Source organism: Thamnophis elegans, chromosome Z (assembly GCF_009769535.1).
Source record: "Thamnophis elegans isolate rThaEle1 chromosome Z, rThaEle1.pri, whole genome shotgun sequence".
NCBI classification, from domain to species: domain Eukaryota; kingdom Metazoa; phylum Chordata; class Lepidosauria; order Squamata; family Colubridae; genus Thamnophis; species Thamnophis elegans.
The window spans coordinates 70,585,195-70,604,960 of record NC_045558.1 but is presented as its reverse complement, the minus strand read 5'-3'; the positions used below and the strand labels follow the sequence as shown (position 1 = coordinate 70,604,960).

Here is a 19,766-nt window from a genome sequence, read left to right as displayed (position 1 = left end):
GAACTATGAAAAAATGATGTCAATTTTCAAATGTTGTGGAAATATTACATTAATTAAGGACACAAAGTTAAAATTGTATGTTTTGGGGAATGGGCTTGTCATATTGTACATAATTTTAATAGGTTTTTAAATGCTAATGCTTAAATAATTCTCTGGATGTATTCTTTCTATATGTACATTACCAGGACACCTCCCTGTTTTCATTGCAGCTAAGTCAGGATATTCCAGATAGTAAGGTAAGTTGTTTCATTTTGTGGAACTTTCTAATTGCTTTTGGAAATTGCCATTTTAAAGCTATTAGAGACTGTCAGAACAACAACTTTTATAAATATTGATAGGGTGTATTCAACAAAGAAAATTAATTTAAAGCTTAATAGCTTAAATAATTTAGTAAAAAGTTAAAATTTTAATCTGAAAGTTATAAATGGATTAAAAGTTCAGATAAATGTGGAATATTTACTTTTATTGTAAAATTTTGGCTCCCCTGGGTCATAACAAAGAGAAATGATGATTTTAGAAACTTGAGACTAGAGGAGACCAAAGATTCTAAGGCCTAAGCAGAAGAAAAAAAATACAAGCCTGTGCTTCATGTCAGTTAATATTGGGACTTAAAGACACATATGACAAAATGACACATAACATTATAATCAGTAATATTAAAGAAATATTTGAAGAATAGAGCCAGACATTAATAACTACAATACAGTAATTCCAGTAATGATGTCTGCTTTTATGGATAGACTATGTCTAAAAGATGTCAGTGAAAAAATAAAAGATATGGAACATATTTTATCTGACAAAACAATATTGAAACTATAAATGGCATGCAAAAAGAATCATTTAGAAAAGAATATCCCAAAGAAACTTTGTAAAAGTTTTGAATTTTAAATTTAAAAAGCAACCATAAATGATAAACCAAGAAAATACTCTGGAAAATGTTTTATTATTGAATCTACAAAAGAGGCTTATTAAAGTCATGAAGAATCTGTGTGATGGGATGAAGAATTGAAGAGAAATCAAATCCTAGAATAACTCTTTATGGACTTTTTGTTGACACCTGGAATGAAAAGTTTATATTTATGAATTTGCATATAGAGGGGGAATGAGATATGGAATAAAGAGGTAACTCTTTGTAGCAGTGACGTGCAGTGAGGTTTATGGCTGGTGAGGCAAAAAGAAAGCGGCTTTTGCCCGCCCCGCAGCTATGTCTGCGCGGGACGCCTCTATGTCAGACAGAAGTGGTGGGGCATTTTCTTTCAGCTTTTGCCCTGCGAGGCGGGCAAAAGCTGAAAGCAAGTGCCCCACCGCTTCTGTCCTGCGGGGTGGGCAAAAGCTGAAAGAAAGTACCCCGCTGCTTCTGTCTGACATAGAGGCGTCCCGTGCCCCGCAGCTATGTCCGACCCAGCTGCGGGGCGTGGGACGCCTCTATGTCAGACAGAAGTGGTGGGGTGCTTTCTTTCAGCTTTTGCCCGCCCTGCAGGGCAAAAGCTGAAAGAAAGCACTCCGTCGCTTCCGTCTTGCGGGGCGAGCAAAAGCCGAAAGCAAGCACCCCGCCGCTTCTGTCCTGCAGGGCGAGAAAAAGCTGAAAGAAAGCGTCCCGCTGCTTCTGTCCTGCAGGGCGGGCAAAAGATGAAAGAAAGCTCCCTGCCGCTTCTGTCCAACATAGAGGCGTCCCGCCTCTGTCAGACATAGCTGTGGAGCGCGGGGCGCCTCTATGTCCGACATAGCGCCGGGGTGTCCAAAAGCCCTATCACTATGTCCGACATAAAAAAATGTGCCAGCCTGTGTGCCAGCAGAGGTGGGTAAAACACACACACACACACACACACACACACAAATTACTTACAATAATACAATTACTTACAAATTACATTAATTTTGAATTCCTCCCCCTCCCTCCGACCCACATAACTTTTCCAGCTGTTTCACAGAGGATTTCAACTCTGCTCTTGTCTGCCATGATGAAAATGTGAAAATGTAAAAAGAAAAAGGCAAGAGCTGCTGAGTTAGGCTGGGCTTGTTGCTGCCAGTGTCCCCAATGGATGACTCTGCTTAACTGTTTAAAAAGCCTCTAAAAAAACGCCCTCTACAGGAGGAGGCAAGAGAACCAAGTGCCTCATCTACATAAGGAATTTTTCGGCTTTTAATCCTTGCTTAACTCTACTCGAGTGATCATAAAGATAGACTAAATGAGGCACATGGTTCTCCTGCCTCCTCCGGTAGAGGGCACTTTTTAAGAGGCTTTTTTAAACAGTTAAGCACTAAGCAGAGTCATCCACTGTGCTCTGGCAGCAACTACCTCAGCCTTTTTCCTTTTACATTTTTTTCCCATGATGACAGTGGTGAGGCCCTGCCTCCCCTGCCTCCCCGTCACTGCTTTGTAGCTCTATAGGAAACAAAGAGTTATTGAATTTGTTTATATTTGTTGTGATCAAGGTTGGAAATCACTTCTTTATACAGGTAGTCTCAATATGTTACTGGTCACTTAATTGGCATTTAAAGTTCTGACGACCCCACCCCCACTTAGCCTGTTTTCCAGGCCAAGCTCATATTTCATTAATTATGTATTTTATTCAGTACCATCTCTGAACTCCTCTATGATTTGATTGTTAGAACATAATATGATCAGCACTGCCATTGTTTGATTATTCCAGATTTAGGATTTAGCAGATTGTGTGAACCCAAACATTGAGCTTTATTTGTCTGCTTTTCCTAATTAAAGGCTGAAGAAGAAGCTCCATCTTTGGGAATCCAGGCAGAGGAAAACAGCAATATGGCTGTTTCTGATGCAAAGTCAGAAGCACAGGCCTTGGAGACTGATAAGTCAACAGCTGAAACTGTGGTGAGTAATTGGTAAAGTGATTTTAGAATTTTTTTATTACCCAATTATTATAGGTAAAATCAGTAGATAGTGTTCATTTGAGTCTTTACTGTTTGATGAGAGGATTAAACCTGTCCCTTCAAGACCAATGTTCAAATCTCATACTAAGCATCAGGGGCACTAGATAGGATAAAGAAGTCAGGATGGCAGGCAAAACCATATAATAAAATCCTCCTGTTTATAAACATGCATAAAATTTTGCTTTTATTTTTGTTTTATGCTTCACAATTGCTGGGATTTATAGTTGCAAAAGGCAAATGGAAACATTTGTATTATTTGCAAACGGTCATATTAACAGCAACTCTGATAATTAATAGAAATGATATTTTTATTGCATTACCATAAAACATCAAAATCATTTCACAATATGAAATCCCCCTTTGCTTCCTACTTTTCTCACCATTCTTTTGTTTTTAATCCATAGCATGTTGCAATTCAACATCAATTGCTTATGACAACTGCATAGCATATCTCATTTGCATGTCATGGTTGTGTGGTTGGTTGTGGTTACTACTTTAATCACTAGAAAATACCAGGATTGTAGGATAAATTGGAATGGATATGTATAAGTGTAAATAAATGAATCAATAAATCTCCAGGAGAAGGCTATCTAGCAAATTACATCCATAGTGTTACTAAGAAGAAATCTATGCTACACCTTCCAGCAACTGGCACTGAGAGGCATCCTCTTCATATACTGATGGCAAAAGATATATCTTCACTGAAAATCATAGGCAAACCTTTCTCCCGTGATTTTGTCTGCGCTTTCTTTTAAAAGCTCTTTTATTTATTATAGGATTGGATATATTAAAAGGGATCTATGTGAATAACAAAGAGTTTTACTTTCTTATTTGCAGATGGACTCAGTAATTGAAGGTGCTACTGAAACTGAGTGTGTTGATGCCACTTCTACAAATGAAGGTGGTGAAGTTGCTATTACTGATGAAATAGCAGTTACTGAAAGCAGCATAGATTACATTGAAGGAAAAGCAGACGACACCCAGGTACTACCAAAGCAGGAACCTTTTTTTCCTTTTTTCCTTCCAGCATGATTTTGAAAATTTATGGTCTTAACTCTACCACAAATCCCCAAGTTTGGTCATGGCTTGTCCCAAGAATTTTGGGAACTATTGAGTGTGGTATTGAGAATTGAGGTATTGAGAATTCTCTTTGACATTCCTCTGTAATCACTTCAGTAGTTTTTAGAATAATTGTGTAGGATTTAAATTAAAATCTAGCGCAACTTTATGATGGTGTAATAATATGTTTTAAAATTGAAAGTTTTAAAAAATTAAATAAGCTAATATTGTAATTTTTAAAAAGTTTATAGCCTGTGTTATTTTAAATTGCGTTAGAACACAATATTTTCCAACCCTAATATCAATCTTGCAAGAATCAAAGTACCTGTATCTATCAAAGTACCTGTATCTATCAAAATACCAGTATCTTTCAAAGTAAGTATCTATCTTATCACAAGATAAGATGGATATCACAACCAGATGAGCTAATTCCATTTATTGTAAAGCTACATTGACAGAATCTTGCAAGTACCAGAATACAATTCTCTCTCCCCACCTTCCATCCCGCTGCTGTGCTGTCTCTTTTGAAAACATGAATAAAAAATAAGCAAGTAATATACTGTATATACTCGAGTATAAGCCTAGTTTTTCAGCCCACTTTTTGGGCTGAAAAAAGCCGCCTCGGCTTATACTCGAGTCAGTGAAAAATTTGCCCGAAATGGAGGAGTAAAAGGGGCGGGGCCATGCCGCTGGGTGACACTCGTGAATGGCCCAGTGCCCCTGTGAGTTTCCCCTCCCTCTGTGTCAGTTTGCCGCGCAGCGCGCACCGCACCATCCCCCCTCCTCACGTTCTAATGTAATGCAGGGCTGTCTTACGATTCCCCTTCCTCCCCCTCCTGCCGCTCTGCAACGATGTCCCACCTCCTCCTTGTTATGGCAAGCAGCCACATAGCGATGTCCCACCTCCTCTGGTACAGTGATCCAATGATAGGAATCACTGTGCCGTGTGTCATAGGAGGCGGGACATCGCTCCCGCGGCTGCACGGGACATCATCATCACAGCGGGACATCAGCATCATGAGGTGAGTGAAGTATTTCATTGAATACACCACTAGTTTACTGTTTTTCTTTGAAATAAATATTCAAAAACATTATTGGTATCTATTTTTATTTTTGAAATTTACCGGTAGCTGCTGCATTTCCCACCCTAGGCTTATACTCGAGTCAATAACTTTTCCAGTTTTTTTGTGGTAAAATTAGGTGCCTCTGCTTATATTCGGGTCGGCCTATACTCGAGTATATACGGTAATAGAAAAAAAGAAAGAATCAGACAAAAGGTAAACTATAAATGAATGAAAAAAAGGCTTGACTTTCTTTGGTATGGATACAGATTAAAAATATATCTAATTCATAGTCTATTATTATTACTTCTATAATCCCATACAACTCTAATTATCAAATCCTAAAATAAAAATTATGCTTCATTAGTTTGTCAAAAAAAATCCGAAAGTGATTTCAGTAACAACTTATCAAATTCCAAAACCATAATTATATTTCTCTTGGATTCTCACAAAAAATCCACACAAGTACCTAATAACATAAATATACTGTGTGCACAATTATTAGGCAAGCTGTATTTTGGAGGATTAATTTTATTATTGAACAACTACAGTGCTCTTGGTCAATCCAAAATGTTAATGAACCTCAAATCTAAATATTTAAGAAAGTAAAAGTGAGGTGTGCACAATCGGTGGGTTTCAAAAATTTTCACCACTGGTTCAGTGGGCGTAGATAGGTGGGAGGGCATGTGACTGAGTGGGCATGGACAACTTGATGCCACTCATGCACACACAGTCACAAGCCGCCCCAAGCCACGCTCACCGAATCGAGGGCAATGTTTTTTTGATCTTTAACACTTTTTGGGGGGGAGGGACCCAGTTGGCCCAGCTCAGCATGCCAGCTACCAGAGGTGAGAAGGGGCACTCCTCCTGCGGCCAGAAGTCACCCGGGTGATCCACTTCCCACCTCCCCAGGACAGGTCTGCAGCTCGTCCAGACAGAGGCCACAACCCACTCCCTTTGTCCACCCGGCCAGCGGGAGAGGTGACAGCACCACTGGCTCTCAAAGAGAGCACCTATTTCAGAAAAATGAATTTGTAGGCTACTTAAAATTGATCCTTCTTTAACTGATTCTCCCTCACTCACTCCATCTCCTTTGCGGGATTTGGGACAGGGCATCGGAGCAGCCTCTTTTCTGCCTCAACGCATATTCATAGGATACCTAAAACTGCTTAGGAGAAGAGTCCAGGCACCTGGAGATTCTGCAGCACTAGTCTGAGGGCACATGAGTTGGGCTAGGATACCATATAAACTTAAAATGTGTGGCTTGGTTTCTAATGCGAATCCATTCCAGTGTGATTAGCCTGTGGTTTAGTGTCTTGACACAAACCTTAAACAATTGAGTTAATCCTGTATAAATCAAAGCTGAGGACCACAAACATCACCGCTGAAGTGCATGTTCTCCATTACAGTACTGGACCCGAAAACAGGTTCAGGGGTCTTCCCCAGGGACACGGAGAGAGCGTTCCTCTTCCTTGCCAGATTGCAAGATTGTCCCTCCCACACTTTCGGTGTGCTCTGCTTGACCATGCGAAGGTGCGCATGCATCCTTGGAGTTGCCGAGGCAGGTGGTTGGGAGGGAGGGATAGCTCCTTCCCTCAGCTGTTTGTTTTCTTAAGTCTAGGCAGCTATGCCGGCTTTGTCCTTAAGGCAGTGCCATCTGGATGTTCCCTTCATGGAGGTAAGGTTTAAAAAGCAGGTAGAGAACAGGAAGGGCTATTGTGGGCTATGGAAAAGGTGCTGTTCCACGCCTTTTGATCTCTGCATGGAGAAATGTGACCCTGTGAAGGTACCGAGCCTGCTACTGAACTTGGAAGCCAAGAGGCTTCTTTTCCACCCAGTCACTGGCTGCAGGGCACCAAAAAGTCCTGCTGCCATCTCTGTGCATGCACAGCTTTCTTCTCACTGGCTGGAGGACATTTCAGTGCCCCGCGACCAGCAGCTGGATGGAAAAGAAGCCTGTGATCCTCTAGCACTCAAAGAGATGGCTGAAAGGGTTCTTTGCCAGGCTGCCATTTTCCAGCTCCGATCAGCTTGCTGTCTGACAGACAAGTCGGGTGGGTGAGCAAGCATCAACCAGGAGACTGGTTTGGGGTATGTGGCCAACCTGCTATTCCTACAGGCCCAGGCCCAATTACTACTACCAGTTTGCCCGAACAGGTAGAAACTGGTAGGAACCCACCTCTGTGCACAATTATTGGGCAACTATTAGTGTGCAGAATTATTAAGCAACTAAATAAAAAATAAAATTTTCATCTGTTAAAGTGAGAATAATAAAAAAAAAACAAGAGCCAAGGTGGCGCAGTGGTTAAATGCAGCACTGCAGGCTACTGCTAGATCAGCAGTTCAGCGGTTCAAATCTCACCGGCTCAGGGTTGACTCAGCCTTCCATCCTTCCGAGGTGGGTAAAATGAGGACCCAGATTGTTGGGGGCAATATGCTGACTCTCTGTAAACCGCTTAGAGAGGGCTGAAAGCCCTATGAAGCGGTATATAAGTCTACTGCTATTGCTATTAAAAAAAAAACCTCAAAATTTACAAATTTATAAATAAATATCTGACAGATCAAAAAAATAGGGACCAATATAGCTACCCTTCTTTTCAATAACAATCATAAGTCTGATGATTAATTTTTTGTGCAGCAGCAATCACAGCCTCCCAAACACTGTTCAGAGAGGTGTATTCTTTTCCTTCACCATAAATCTCCCATTTAAGAAGGGCCCACAAGTTCTCAATAGAGTTTAGGTCAGGCGAGGAAGAGGGGCATATTCTTTCATCTTTAAGGTCTTTACTGGCTAGCCATGTAGTGGAGTACTTAGATGCATGGGATGGAGCATTTTCCTGCATAAAAATCATGGTATACTTGAAAAATGCAGATGTTTTCCTGTACCACTGCTTGAAGAAAGTGTCTTCTAAAACTGGCAGGTTTGGGATTTGATTTTGAATCCAACATCAACTAGCTCATCTTTAACAAAACCAGCCTATACCAGTACCTCCACCTTGCTGGCGTCTTGAGTCGAAGTGAAGCTCTGTGCCCATTATTGATCCAGCCACAGGTCCATCCATCTGGTCCGTCAAGGGTCACTCTCATTTCATCAGTCCATAAAACCTTTGAAAAATCTGTCTTCAGATATTTCTGGGCTCAGTCTTGCCATTTCAACTTATGTGTCCTGTTCAGTGGTGATCAGGTTTCAGCCTTCCTTACCTTGGCTATGTCTCTGAGCACTGAACACTTTTTACTTCTGGGCATTCCAGGTAGGTTGCAGTTCTAAAATATGACAGCACTGGGGGATAATGGGTTTCTGGTAGCTTCATGTTTGATTTTTCTCAAATTTTTGGCAATTAATGTGTGTCTTTTTTCTCATCATGTTTCTTGCAACCCAATTGGTTGTTTGCAACAAAACATTTGATGAATCTGTGATCGCAATCCAATATCTTAGCAATTTCAAGAGTGCTGCATCTTTCTGAAAGACTTTTTACAATTTTTAACTTTTCAGAGTCAGTTAAATCCATTTTGCCTGAAGAAAAGAAACTGCCTAATAATTATGCACACCTTGATATAGGGTGTTGATCTCCTTAGGTCACATTTACCCTCATTACACAAATATACATCCCTGATATGCTTATAAGAGCCGAGGTGGCGCAGTGGTTAAATGCAGCACTGCATGCTACTTCAGCTGACTGCAGTTCTGCAGTTTGGCTATTCAAATCTCACCGGCTCAGGGTTGACTCAGCCTTCCATCCTTCCGAGGTGGGTAAAATGAGGACCCGGATTGTTGTTGGGGGCAATATGCTGACTCTGTAAACCGCTTAGAGAGGGCTGAAAGCCCTATGAAGCGGTATATAAGTCTAACTGCCATTGCTATTATATCCACTACATATTCAAGGTTATATAGCTTGGAGGTGGAAAATATGCATACCAAGGATGATGTGGTCAAAATACTCACTTGCCTAATAATTGTGCACATGGTGTATGTAGGCTTCTGTCCCATTTAGTCTGCATTGCCCTCATCTGTCTCTTTATGATTAAATATTGCAAAAAAGAGAAAATTAAAAACTATTAAACATTTACCAAACACAATCATCTTTTTGAGATCTCAAAAACTAATATATTTCTCCACTAGATATTTCCAAAAGAAACACCATCCAAACCAGATAACCATTCAATGTCACCAGAAATAAGAATTTTTTAACTATAATCAGATAACTCAAATTTATCTTTTCCTTTTTCCTCCTAATCTTATTTAAGTCCCATAAATAAAAAATTAACTTTTCTTCTTCCAGCATCTTTTCTTGTTCTTTCAAAATTCTTATCATTTTTCAAGTCCAGTTGTAGTTTTTATGAAACATCACCAATAAATCTCTTATATTTCCAATTTGAAAGGAGAATCTATGTCTTTTTCAATTTTTAAATGATTATTCAATTGCACTTATAAATCCAATGAATCCATCTCAGTTGTTCTTTGTCATTAATAGTAACTCCAGTAAGGAGTTAAAATGTTCAAGCATTTCATTGGCCAATAAATCAAATATTTCCTTTAAAGTAGTCAGGTTTCCTCCTTAAATAAAGAGGGGGGAAAGCCCCCCACCCAGTAATTTGGGGAAAACTTGCAAGACAACCATAATGGACCCTGACCATTGTGGTCAGATGTCACGATGGCTGTTATGTGAAGTATCCACATAATTGTCTCACTTACAACCCCCCAATCTTCCCTGATGAGGCCTTGAAAAGTCTAGGGCAGACCCTTCTGCACATCTCCCAGGGCCTTCCTCTCCCCCTAAGACATCCCATGCTGTTTCCCAGCCCTTGAGGTCCATAATTCAACGCAGCTGTCCAGAAAATGGCTGCTTACAGCATCACACCATGTGGCCCAGGAAAGAAAAGGCCTGCCTTGCTTCCCTAATGTAATTCCAGAAAGCTCTACATTAGTCCTCTCCGGAACTTCTGTTAAAGAAACAGATCAGGCCTTTTCTTTCCTGGGCCACATGGCATGATCCTGAAGTAGCCACCATTTTCAGACTGATTACAATTCAATGCAGCTGCCCAGAAAAAAGTGGCCACCATGTAGCCCAGGAATGAAGCAGCTTTCCTTCCTTCTCTAACCCAAGCTCCAGAGATCTTTGAAAGGTAAGTGAGGTATGATCACAAAAGGAAAGCACATTATATCCATTTTTTATATAAAAAAAACATTCTAGGTATTTGGATCTGAGAGGTTGCTCTAAAAGTCCAGAATAATTCTTGGAAGTATCAGTAATTGATATTTTTATTCAAAATATTGCTTTCTCCTTTCACCTTCCTTTTTTCTTCTTCTAAGGACAACCTTAGTAGCATCCCATCAGTAGTTATAGAGCCTGCCTCAAACAATGAAGATGGAGACAATCATGAAATACAAGTAACTGAATCTAAAGATTCTATGGAAGAAGTTGCTAATCAGAAAACTGAAGTACCCACTGTTGAATCTTCGGATGATATAAGTGATCCAACAAATGTAATAGAAGTACAGCCCGCATCTTCTGAGAAGCAGCCTGCAGCAACAGATGACATGCCTCCCGGCTTCCTCTATAAGGTTTATTTCAGGATTTATTAGTAGTATAACCAATATCTCTCAAACTTGGCAACTTTAAGATGGGTGGATTTCAATTCTCAGAACTCTCCAGCCAACATGAGCTGAGGAATTCTTGGAGTTGAAGGCCATCCACCTTGAACTTGGCAAGGTTGAGGAATACTTGCATAGCCTCAAAATGTAGCCAACAAAAGGTTGAAATAAGTCTTGTTTTTCAAGTTTTGTCACACATGAAGATGTATAGATCATGTTGCCAAAAAACATTAAAAGGACGTATATGGAGACATATCAACATCCACTCTTGGTTGCTTAGAATGTGTCCAATCTATGGAACATTCTTTGTTTCAGGAGCAAAAAGAAACAAAAGAAATGTTTTACTTAGTCACTACAGTAGATATACTGTGCCTTGTAACATTAGATGAAGTAAAATATCTATAAATATATAACTAGTCCATAGACACTTATTTCTGTTCTTAGGTTGAAGCTCTGCATGATTTTGAGGCGGCCAACAGTGATGAACTGACATTGGAAAGAGGCGATATTGTATTGGTAATCCCATCAGCAGCAGAAGCAGATCAGGTAACAGCAGATGGGATTTTCTTATATTAAGTTTTTAAATAAATTTGCTTTTTACTGAAAAGTGAAATGCTCACAGGAATATTTTTTATTCATAGAAGAAAATATTTTAGAAGGGCTTCGTAGTGAAAAAATAAAGTATGCTAAAATTACTACAGGCCATATTGTAAAAGCTGATTATTTTCACTCATAATGTAGATGGAGGAACATTGCTAACCTTTGCTCTTTTTAAAAAGATATAGACTTTCATAGACAATACATATGAGCAGTTCTTATGGAAATATAATTAGAAAACTAAAGTTTTCTTTTCCTTTCAGGAAGCAGGTTGGTTAACAGGCATTAAGGAAAGCAATTGGCTTCAATATAAAGATGCATCCACATACAAGGGACTGTTCCCTGAAAACTTCACCTGTCGTTTCGAATAATTCCCAGCTCCAGAGGCAACATCCTCATAGGAAGCTCAGTTTGAACATCTCTAACATATAGAAGTCCATAGTTGAGCCATCACTTCAGACAAAATTCAGCTGAAGCACATCAAATGAGCATGATTGCAAGAAATTAAAAGCTAGCATATTCTGAAATAGTATGGGGCGGGGAAGTACTTATTTGTTCACATATATATGGCAACAGGTTTGTTTGTACTTTGTCAGAGCTATGGTGATCCTATAACTTGACCTTTCCCCATGCAAATGAGTAGGCTCCTCAATACCAAACCTTAACTTTTCTGTACTAACTGTATTGAATTGAGTTGCTGCACTGCAGAAGACTTAATTAGTAATCCTGTAGTACTGAAATCAAAGTATTCTATTTTCAATGTATTTTGGGGGGAAATCTGCCGCAAAAAAAATCCATGTTATTTTCTTCTATATGTATGTACATATACAGAGATACCTGCGTGTTGTATGCATACATAGCACATAAAAATTCTAAGAAACTAACCTGCAGCACAAGTTATTGATGACATTAAATAGCAAACATTTGACATGAAATCAGGAAAAACTGGAGAACATGTGTAATTGTTAAACTTAGGAAACTAATAGAGAGTTATTACAGAGGAAGGGTAATATGCATTAGAATCACTTTTATCCCCTTTGAAGGTTGGCTATCAACTGATTTTATGCATTAGCAAATATCTTATCTATTATAGTCATTATTTAATGTAGAACCATTCAAACATTTGCTCTTATTATCAGGTATCAATAGAGAATTCTGTTGCAAAAGAAAACTAGCTACATCATTACCAAAATATTGAGTAGTAAACTATGCATTTGTAATGCAAAATTATCATTTCAAGCATTATAAAAAAGCTACCAAACTCATTTTCAAAGCAGTTGAAACACAAGTGAAGGCATGGCTCGTTCACCTCTACATTATCTATCTACTATAGATAAGGATGAAATTATTCTGGCAAGCAAACGATAGTGGTAGATTTTGCATTTTTAAAATGTCTGGATGAATAAATACATTTCAGAATTAAGTGAAGATTAATTAAGGTAACATATTTTCACAGTATGCATTTATCCAACATATATTCAACCATCCTTCAAATTATATAGTGTATATCAAAAAGATATCTGTAACTATTGTTTTTCAGTGTTGTGTCATTTTAAATAAATCTATGATCAACTCCATAAGCTCAATTTTTATATATGCTCTTGTACATATATTATCACAGCATTTTTTAAATTCTATCACACATTTTATTGGCCTTAAAACTAAGTTACTGCTCTTCACCCTACATGGTTCATTGTATCAAAGTGCTAAATCTATGGTTTAGCAAGAATGACGTGTTAGCCCAGATGAACATATGATGTTCAGTAGCTTGCAACACTATCACTTATACAGTTTGTCCATTTATCAGGCCTCACTGAAATTAATTTTTACCTAAGGTCTATTTCATTACATTAATAAACTGGGCGTGTAAACATCCCAAAATTTAACTAACTACTGTATGTATTGAAAGGCCAAGAGAGGAAATCAATACTAAACACAGTACCTTAGTATAAACTGCTTTGAAACTCATTGAATTTGCTACTCAAAGCATTTTGATGTGAAAACTTTGTCCCAGTATTTATTGTTTGGTACTCAGCGCATAAGCTGGACTTGTCAGTATCGACTGCCTTGTGATTCATTACATTATTCCTTATGGGAAAAAATATTTAGTATTCATCACTTTTGGTACTCATTGTGCCTCGCCGAATCAATTGAGGTTGGGTACTGGGGTATCACTGTAATTGAGAATTGGATTACAATTAACATACAAAGCTTTATTTTATGCCTGGACTGGAGACATTTATTCTGAGAAGTTCCTACTGGAGGACTAACAGAAGCAGTTTATTTGAAGTATAAGTACCAATTTTCATAAAAGTCAATTCAAGGTATATGGCTTTTACTGTCCATTTTAACAATTAAAAATGTAATACTTAGGGAAATTTTCACACAAAGCTTGAAATAATATTGCAAAGCCATGCAAGTTGGTCATAACCTAAGAAGTGCTGAATAACTTCCTATTCCAAGCAGAAATGATCCATCCAATAAATTCAGCCAGTTGATGGGTATTTCTTTGTCATTCCTTTATGTTCCATTGTCATTATTTACTTTATGGTTCTATTATTTCTATTTATGCACCTTTCATTTATATTTCTATTTATTACTGTAAGACACATAGAGTAGCCCCACAGCAAGGTAGGGAAAATTTAATTTAACAAATTAGCAAATAAATTTAAAGTTCCACTGCTAAATGAGACCAGAATAAGACAAGCAAGGGCATGTTATCTCCCAATATAAGCTCCTGTTTTAAAATTTTTCTTTTGGAAGGTCTTGAAAATTCTTTGTAAAGCTTTCAACTGTTGAGAAATAGGGTTGCTAGATTTAGGTGAAGTGGGACTATTGTTTCTATTTTACAAACTGCCAAGAGATAGTTATCAACTTACAATAGTTTGTTTAGCGACAGTTCAAAAGTACAACAGCACTGAAAAAAGTGACTTCCAACCATTTTTCACGCTTATGACAGTTGCAGCATCCCATGGTTATATCATCAAAATTTAGATATGAGGCAACTGATTCATATTTAGTTGCAGTGTCCTGGGGGGGGGGTGTCATGTGATTATGTTCTGATAAGCAGTGTCAATGGGGAAGCCAGAGTCACTTAACCATGTTACAATGGTTAACAACTGCAATGATTCATTTAATAACTGCAAAAAAGGTTATAAAATTGGGCAAAACTCACCTAACAAATGTCTCATTTAGCAACATAAATTTTGATCTTAATTGTGGTCATAATTTGAGGACAACCTCTATTCCAAAGTCATTGGTATAAAAACATTGTTAATAATTAACTTGGAAATTACAGGTTGAGAATCAGTTTGATATAGTGATCAAGGTATCTGGGTAGAAACTAAGGGTCCATAAATTCTAGTCCTACATTAGACACAAAGTTGGATAGATTAGATTAAGAGATAACAGATTAACAGAGTTGGAAGGGATCTTGTAGGTTATCTAATCCAACCCCGCACCCAAGCAGGAGACCCTACATCATTTCCAGATGTTGGCAGATATTTTTTAAATTATAGTTTCCAGTATCTTCCTGGGTATTGATGTTAGGCTGATTGGTCTGTACTTTTCTGGATCTGGGTTTTGTTTTGTTTTTTGAAGATGGAAACCACCTCAGGGTCCAAAGTGTGACTGCAGGGGATAGGGGGCATCCATCGGAACTTTGAATCAAGGTCGTAAATACCTCCAGGTAGGTTCATTAGGACTTCAAGGACTACCTCACAACATTGAGAATTTACAAAGAAATCTATGATATCACTTTTTATTAATGTGTTTCTTTAATACACAAATGTGTACTTCATTTTAAAAAAGATGTATTGTTAAAATTAAAGTTAATGCAAAAATTATAACAAATCTAAATCCTTATTAGCTGACCACTATACAGACTACTGATTTAATTCCCCCACATCTCAGAAGACCAGATGTATTTCAAACCTAAATTAATACATTATAACAAGTATTTCTTCATATTAGGTATGATTTAATCACACACATAAACACACATACAGAAATATGTATGTATGCATGTGTGTCTGTGTGTTCTGTCTGCACATATATGTAGATGTATGAAGATGCAAAACAGGTTTGATGAGGTATTATAGAGCAGGGAGATAAATTCCTTTGATTAATAATTAAATTAACAATGCCATTAGGAGTTTCAACAATAAGTGAACTGCCAGCATCACCATAATAGTTCTATGAGTGGGAATCTTCAAGCCATTCCACAGTCAAGTTTTCACTCTGAAAAAGGAAACAAAATATGCAATATTACAATTAGCATATCCTTACATACAGGATTTAGCATTAAAGGAAAAGGATTTTAACTTAAATCTCCCCAATTCTCTCTGTGCCTAAGATTGTTTCTTTGTGTGCAGCAATCAATCATACGAACCTTCTAAAGTTGAAATATAGTTGGCTTCCAGGTGGTGACGTCACTGTGCCTAGAGTGGGGTAAGAGAGCTCCTCTAACCCCTAACTCTAATTTCTTCGTGTGGGCTCATTTTTGGAGCACTGCTGATCCCGAAGAGACCAGCAGATCAAAGGGGATATTCTGCAGACGCCGGGGTGGTAAGGCAAATCCCCCGGCAGATAGGAGAAACCCCCCTAAATGGACGAAGAAATATCCTACCATCTGGTTAGGACTGAGCAATGGCGGCCGCATAGAAGGAAGAAACAGAAATAGAAGCAGACGAATTCGGGTGCTTGTTATTATTGCCAACAATCCAGAGAGGAAAGCAACGCGAAACTGGCAAAATCGGTGAGCTGAGAGAAGAAGAAGCCGAGAGAGTGGCTGTTTTTTACAGTTTAAGTTTGCCGAGAAGAAGCAGTGCAAAGAGGCTGAGTTAGAATGGACAGGAAGGGACAGCCGCAACAACCTTAAGATCAGCCACAGTAAGAACGAAATCCCGACATGGACTTCAGGGGATAAAATTTGCCGGAAGGATTTGGAAGGTTTAAAGAAATGACTGCATAATAGTTGGGTTGGCAAATGGAGTTTCCTTTTTTTTCTGCTTACCAGCTCGTCTGCCGCTGGGTTGAATTTTTTAAGTATCTGATATCGATTTGACTGGGAGCTTGGAGCTGTGCCAGAGACAAGAAAGAGGTCTGTCTTTTGCTTCGTGGACTCTAACACTGACACCAAGGAGAGAGTGACTTAAAGAGACTAATTATTAGAACTGAATATTGAACAACCGACAAAACAGAGAGATATTTATTGATATAAGAATAGGGTGTGATGTACAAATTTATGATATTTACTAATCAAATTAATCAAAGAGAATACTACTAGTATTATTACATAGGACTGTTTAAGTATTGAAAGGTGATACCAAGGAAGGATAATTGTGGAATTGTTGTTAAATATTGGTTTATACAATTATAATAATTATAATATATCATTGATATTACTGATAAGGTATAAGGTATAAATAAGGTAAAAGTTATAACCAATAGTGGGCAAGACCAAAAAAAGGGGTTAAAAATGGCAACCTCATCAAAATTAGGGAAAAAGACCATACACAATGTGAGTGCAGCAACGCCCCCTTCCTCAAATAAAAAAACAATGGAGAGTGCGTGGGGGTTGGAGAAAGGGGAAAAGATGGCAGAATCAGCAGGACCAGCACCTACGATGCAAAACATGCAAGCGATGCTCCAGATGATACAGGAGACCTTGGCTATAAGCCAAGCAGAGGCAAGGAAAAATCACAGAGAATTAAAAAATGAAATGGGAGAATTGAAAGGAACAATAAAAAATGTAGACGATAAAGTTGAAAAGATACAGAATGCCTTAACAATCAACAAACAGAAAATCCAATGTATGGAAGAAAAAATACAACAATCAGATCAGAAGATGGGAAAAATGGAAATAGAATATAGGGAACTTAATAAAGAATTGGAATTGTCAATAATCCGAGTTGAAAACGAAAAAGCGGCATTCTACCTAAGATTTCAAAACATAATGGAAGAGAAGGAGGAAGATCTGAAAGAAAAAATGATTATTATCCTTACTGAATTTCTCCAAAAACCAGAACAAGAAATGAGAGCAAACATTGATGAGGTTTACAGGGTGAATACTAATTATGCAAGGAGACATAGGCTCCCAAGAGAAGTACATGTAAGATTCACTAAGAAAACTGCCAGAGATGAAGTGTACAAAAAAACCAGAGAAGAAACAATTATACTACAGGGAAAAGAGCTGACCACGCTTAAACAGATCCCACGGAGAATCCGGGAACAACACAAGGAATACCAATTTTTAACAAACGAGTTGAATAAACACAGAATAATGTACAGATGGCTGGTACCAGAAGGGGTTCTGGTATCTTGGCAAGGAAAAAGATATAAGATAGAGAATTTAGAAGAAGCACACAAATTCTATGAAGAACACTGTAATAGGGAAGGAAAACAAGGAAGCAAAGAGGAACTAGAATACAGAGGTGAAGTGGAAGAAACATCAGAAGACAGTGGAAGAAGCAGGAGACAAGAACAGAGGCAAGAAAGAGAGAGAGCAGAGAAAGAAGCGCGAGAGGGAAAAGTCAGATACAAACTAGAAGTAAAAGAAACAATCTCAACTAAAGATGGATCAAGAAATAACAATTATGTCGATAAACTTGAATGGACTGAACTCACTAAAAAAAAAAAAAGAAGAGCCCAGATGTTTAATATTCCTAAGAAATTGAAAGTAGACCAGATATGGGTTAATTGGTATAGATGGATGGAGCAAAGAAATAAAAAGCAATGAAAGAATAGAACAACTCTCAAAAATAATAATTATGAGTAAAACAAGGGGGTCATGATTGGTGAAATCAAATCAGGATGATAGCTGGCATATAGACTGTAGAATGATAGAGAAAAAAGGAAATGATATGAAAAAAAATGGACTTGTAGAAATAATACCTTCAAGAAAACATAAACTGGATTTGAAAGAGACACCTATAACAATAGAAAAAGAAAGGAAGGGAAGAAGGAAGGAAAGGAGGGGAGGAAGGAAGTAGAGAATGGAGGGACGAAGGAAAGAAGTGGAGGGTGGGAGAGAGGAGAGAGAAGGAGAGATAGTAGGAGAGGAAGAAGAAATGTGGAGGAGAGGTAGGGGAAGAAGAAAGAAGTAAGGAGAGGTGGGTGGAAGGGAGAGAAAGAGAAGGAGAGGAGGGAGGAAGAGAGAAAAAGAGAAGGAGAAAGGGTAGGAAGGAGAAGAAAGGGGAGAAGTAGGGGAGAAGTAAGGGAAGGAAGAAGGGGAAGGAGAGGAGGAAGGAAGGAAGTAGAGAAGGAAGGGAGGGAGAAAAGAAAAGAAAGAGAAAATAAGGTGAGATGTGGAGGAGAGATAGGGGAAGAAGAAAGAGGTAAGGAGAGATGGGTGGGAGGGAGAGAAAGAGAAGGAGAGGAGGGAGGAAGAGAGAAAAAGAGAAAGAGAGGGTAGGAAGGAGAAGACAGAGGGTAAGAGTAGGGGAGAAGTAAGGGAAGGAAGAAGGGGAAGGAGAGGAGGAAGGAAGTAGAGAAGGGAGGGAGGGAGAAAAGAAAAGAAAGAGAAAATAAGGTGGTGTCATAGCAGGTGTGAAGGATGGTAAATAATACATTCCAAATATATAAATATATTCCAAAAATATAAAGCACAATATAGGTAAATAATACTTGATCATAAGTAGCTAAGTATAAATAAATAAAGAAATGTATATAAAAATGGATAATGAGTAACGAGATTATGAACGCAAGATAGAAATGTATAGAAAGGAAAACACTAACTGCAAAGAGACCGATTCGGAACTACTGTATGATATACGATGGAATTTATTGTTCCTATGTTTTTTTTAAGTTATGTGGTTATTTTTGTTAATGTGTTTATGTGTTCTGTTGATGTACTTATGTGTATAAAATAAAATAAAATAAAAAATGAAGTTGAAATATAGTCAAATAGTATACTTTGATGTAATATAAATACAGCCAAGTAATAAATTTATCACTGTTTGTTTTGAAAAATACTTACATAGTCAAGAGACTTAATATACAAGAAATTCATTGCAAAATAAAATTATTTTACTAAACTAGACTGTTAGGAAAACTGAAAACAAAAGGGTGGAGTGAAAATGTTCAACCTCTACCAATTCCCCAAATGTGTTTTTTCAAGAGGCAACTAGACTTTTAGATTATTCTTTGAAGACGTAGTTCTCATCCCAGAAGCTTCTTGGATGAGAAGCAAAACATCTTCAAAGACAATGTCCAGTTGCCTCTTGAAAAAGCATCTTTGGGACAACCATGACATGGATGACTGAAAATCTCCAGAAACACTCTCTGCCAGCATTTCAGTCCTTTCCAAGAAGCATTTCAAAGACTCCTGAAATATTCAACAATTTATAATTTAATGCTCAAATACTTTGGAAAGTCAGTTGGTATAATAGTAAAACATCTAGTAAGAATAAGAAAAAGAATAGAATAAAATCTGGAGGGGAACTTGGAGGTCTTTTAGTCCAGCTTCTTGCTCAAGCAGGAAAATCTATACCATCTCAGATAAGTGACTGTCCAGTCTATTCTTAAAAACCTCCAGTGATGGAGCGCCCATGATT

The 19,766-nt window shown here is 38.0% G+C and overlaps 2 protein-coding genes across 2 annotated transcripts in view; one reads left to right on the top strand and one right to left on the bottom strand.

The window, feature by feature from the left end:
* Nucleotides 1–12,706, top strand: part of AMPH (amphiphysin) — a 214,538-nt gene extending 201,832 nt beyond the window's left edge. The window contains exons 16-22 of the mRNA XM_032235874.1: nt 186–236; nt 2,723–2,842; nt 3,739–3,930; nt 6,643–6,699; nt 10,303–10,584; nt 11,059–11,160; nt 11,475–12,706. Coding sequence (XP_032091765.1) covers nt 186–236; nt 2,723–2,842; nt 3,739–3,930; nt 6,643–6,699; nt 10,303–10,584; nt 11,059–11,160; nt 11,475–11,582 — 912 coding nt within the window. The 3' untranslated portion in view covers nt 11,583–12,706. The remainder of the gene's footprint in view (nt 1–185; nt 237–2,722; nt 2,843–3,738; nt 3,931–6,642; nt 6,700–10,302; nt 10,585–11,058; nt 11,161–11,474) is intronic.
* A 2,249-nt stretch (nt 12,707–14,955) lies between these two features.
* STARD3NL (STARD3 N-terminal like) overlaps nt 14,956–19,766 on the bottom strand; it is a 40,306-nt gene continuing 35,495 nt past the window's right edge. Inside the window, 1 exon segment of the mRNA XM_032237306.1 lies at nt 14,956–15,450. The gene's annotated coding sequence lies outside the window, so the exon portion shown is untranslated.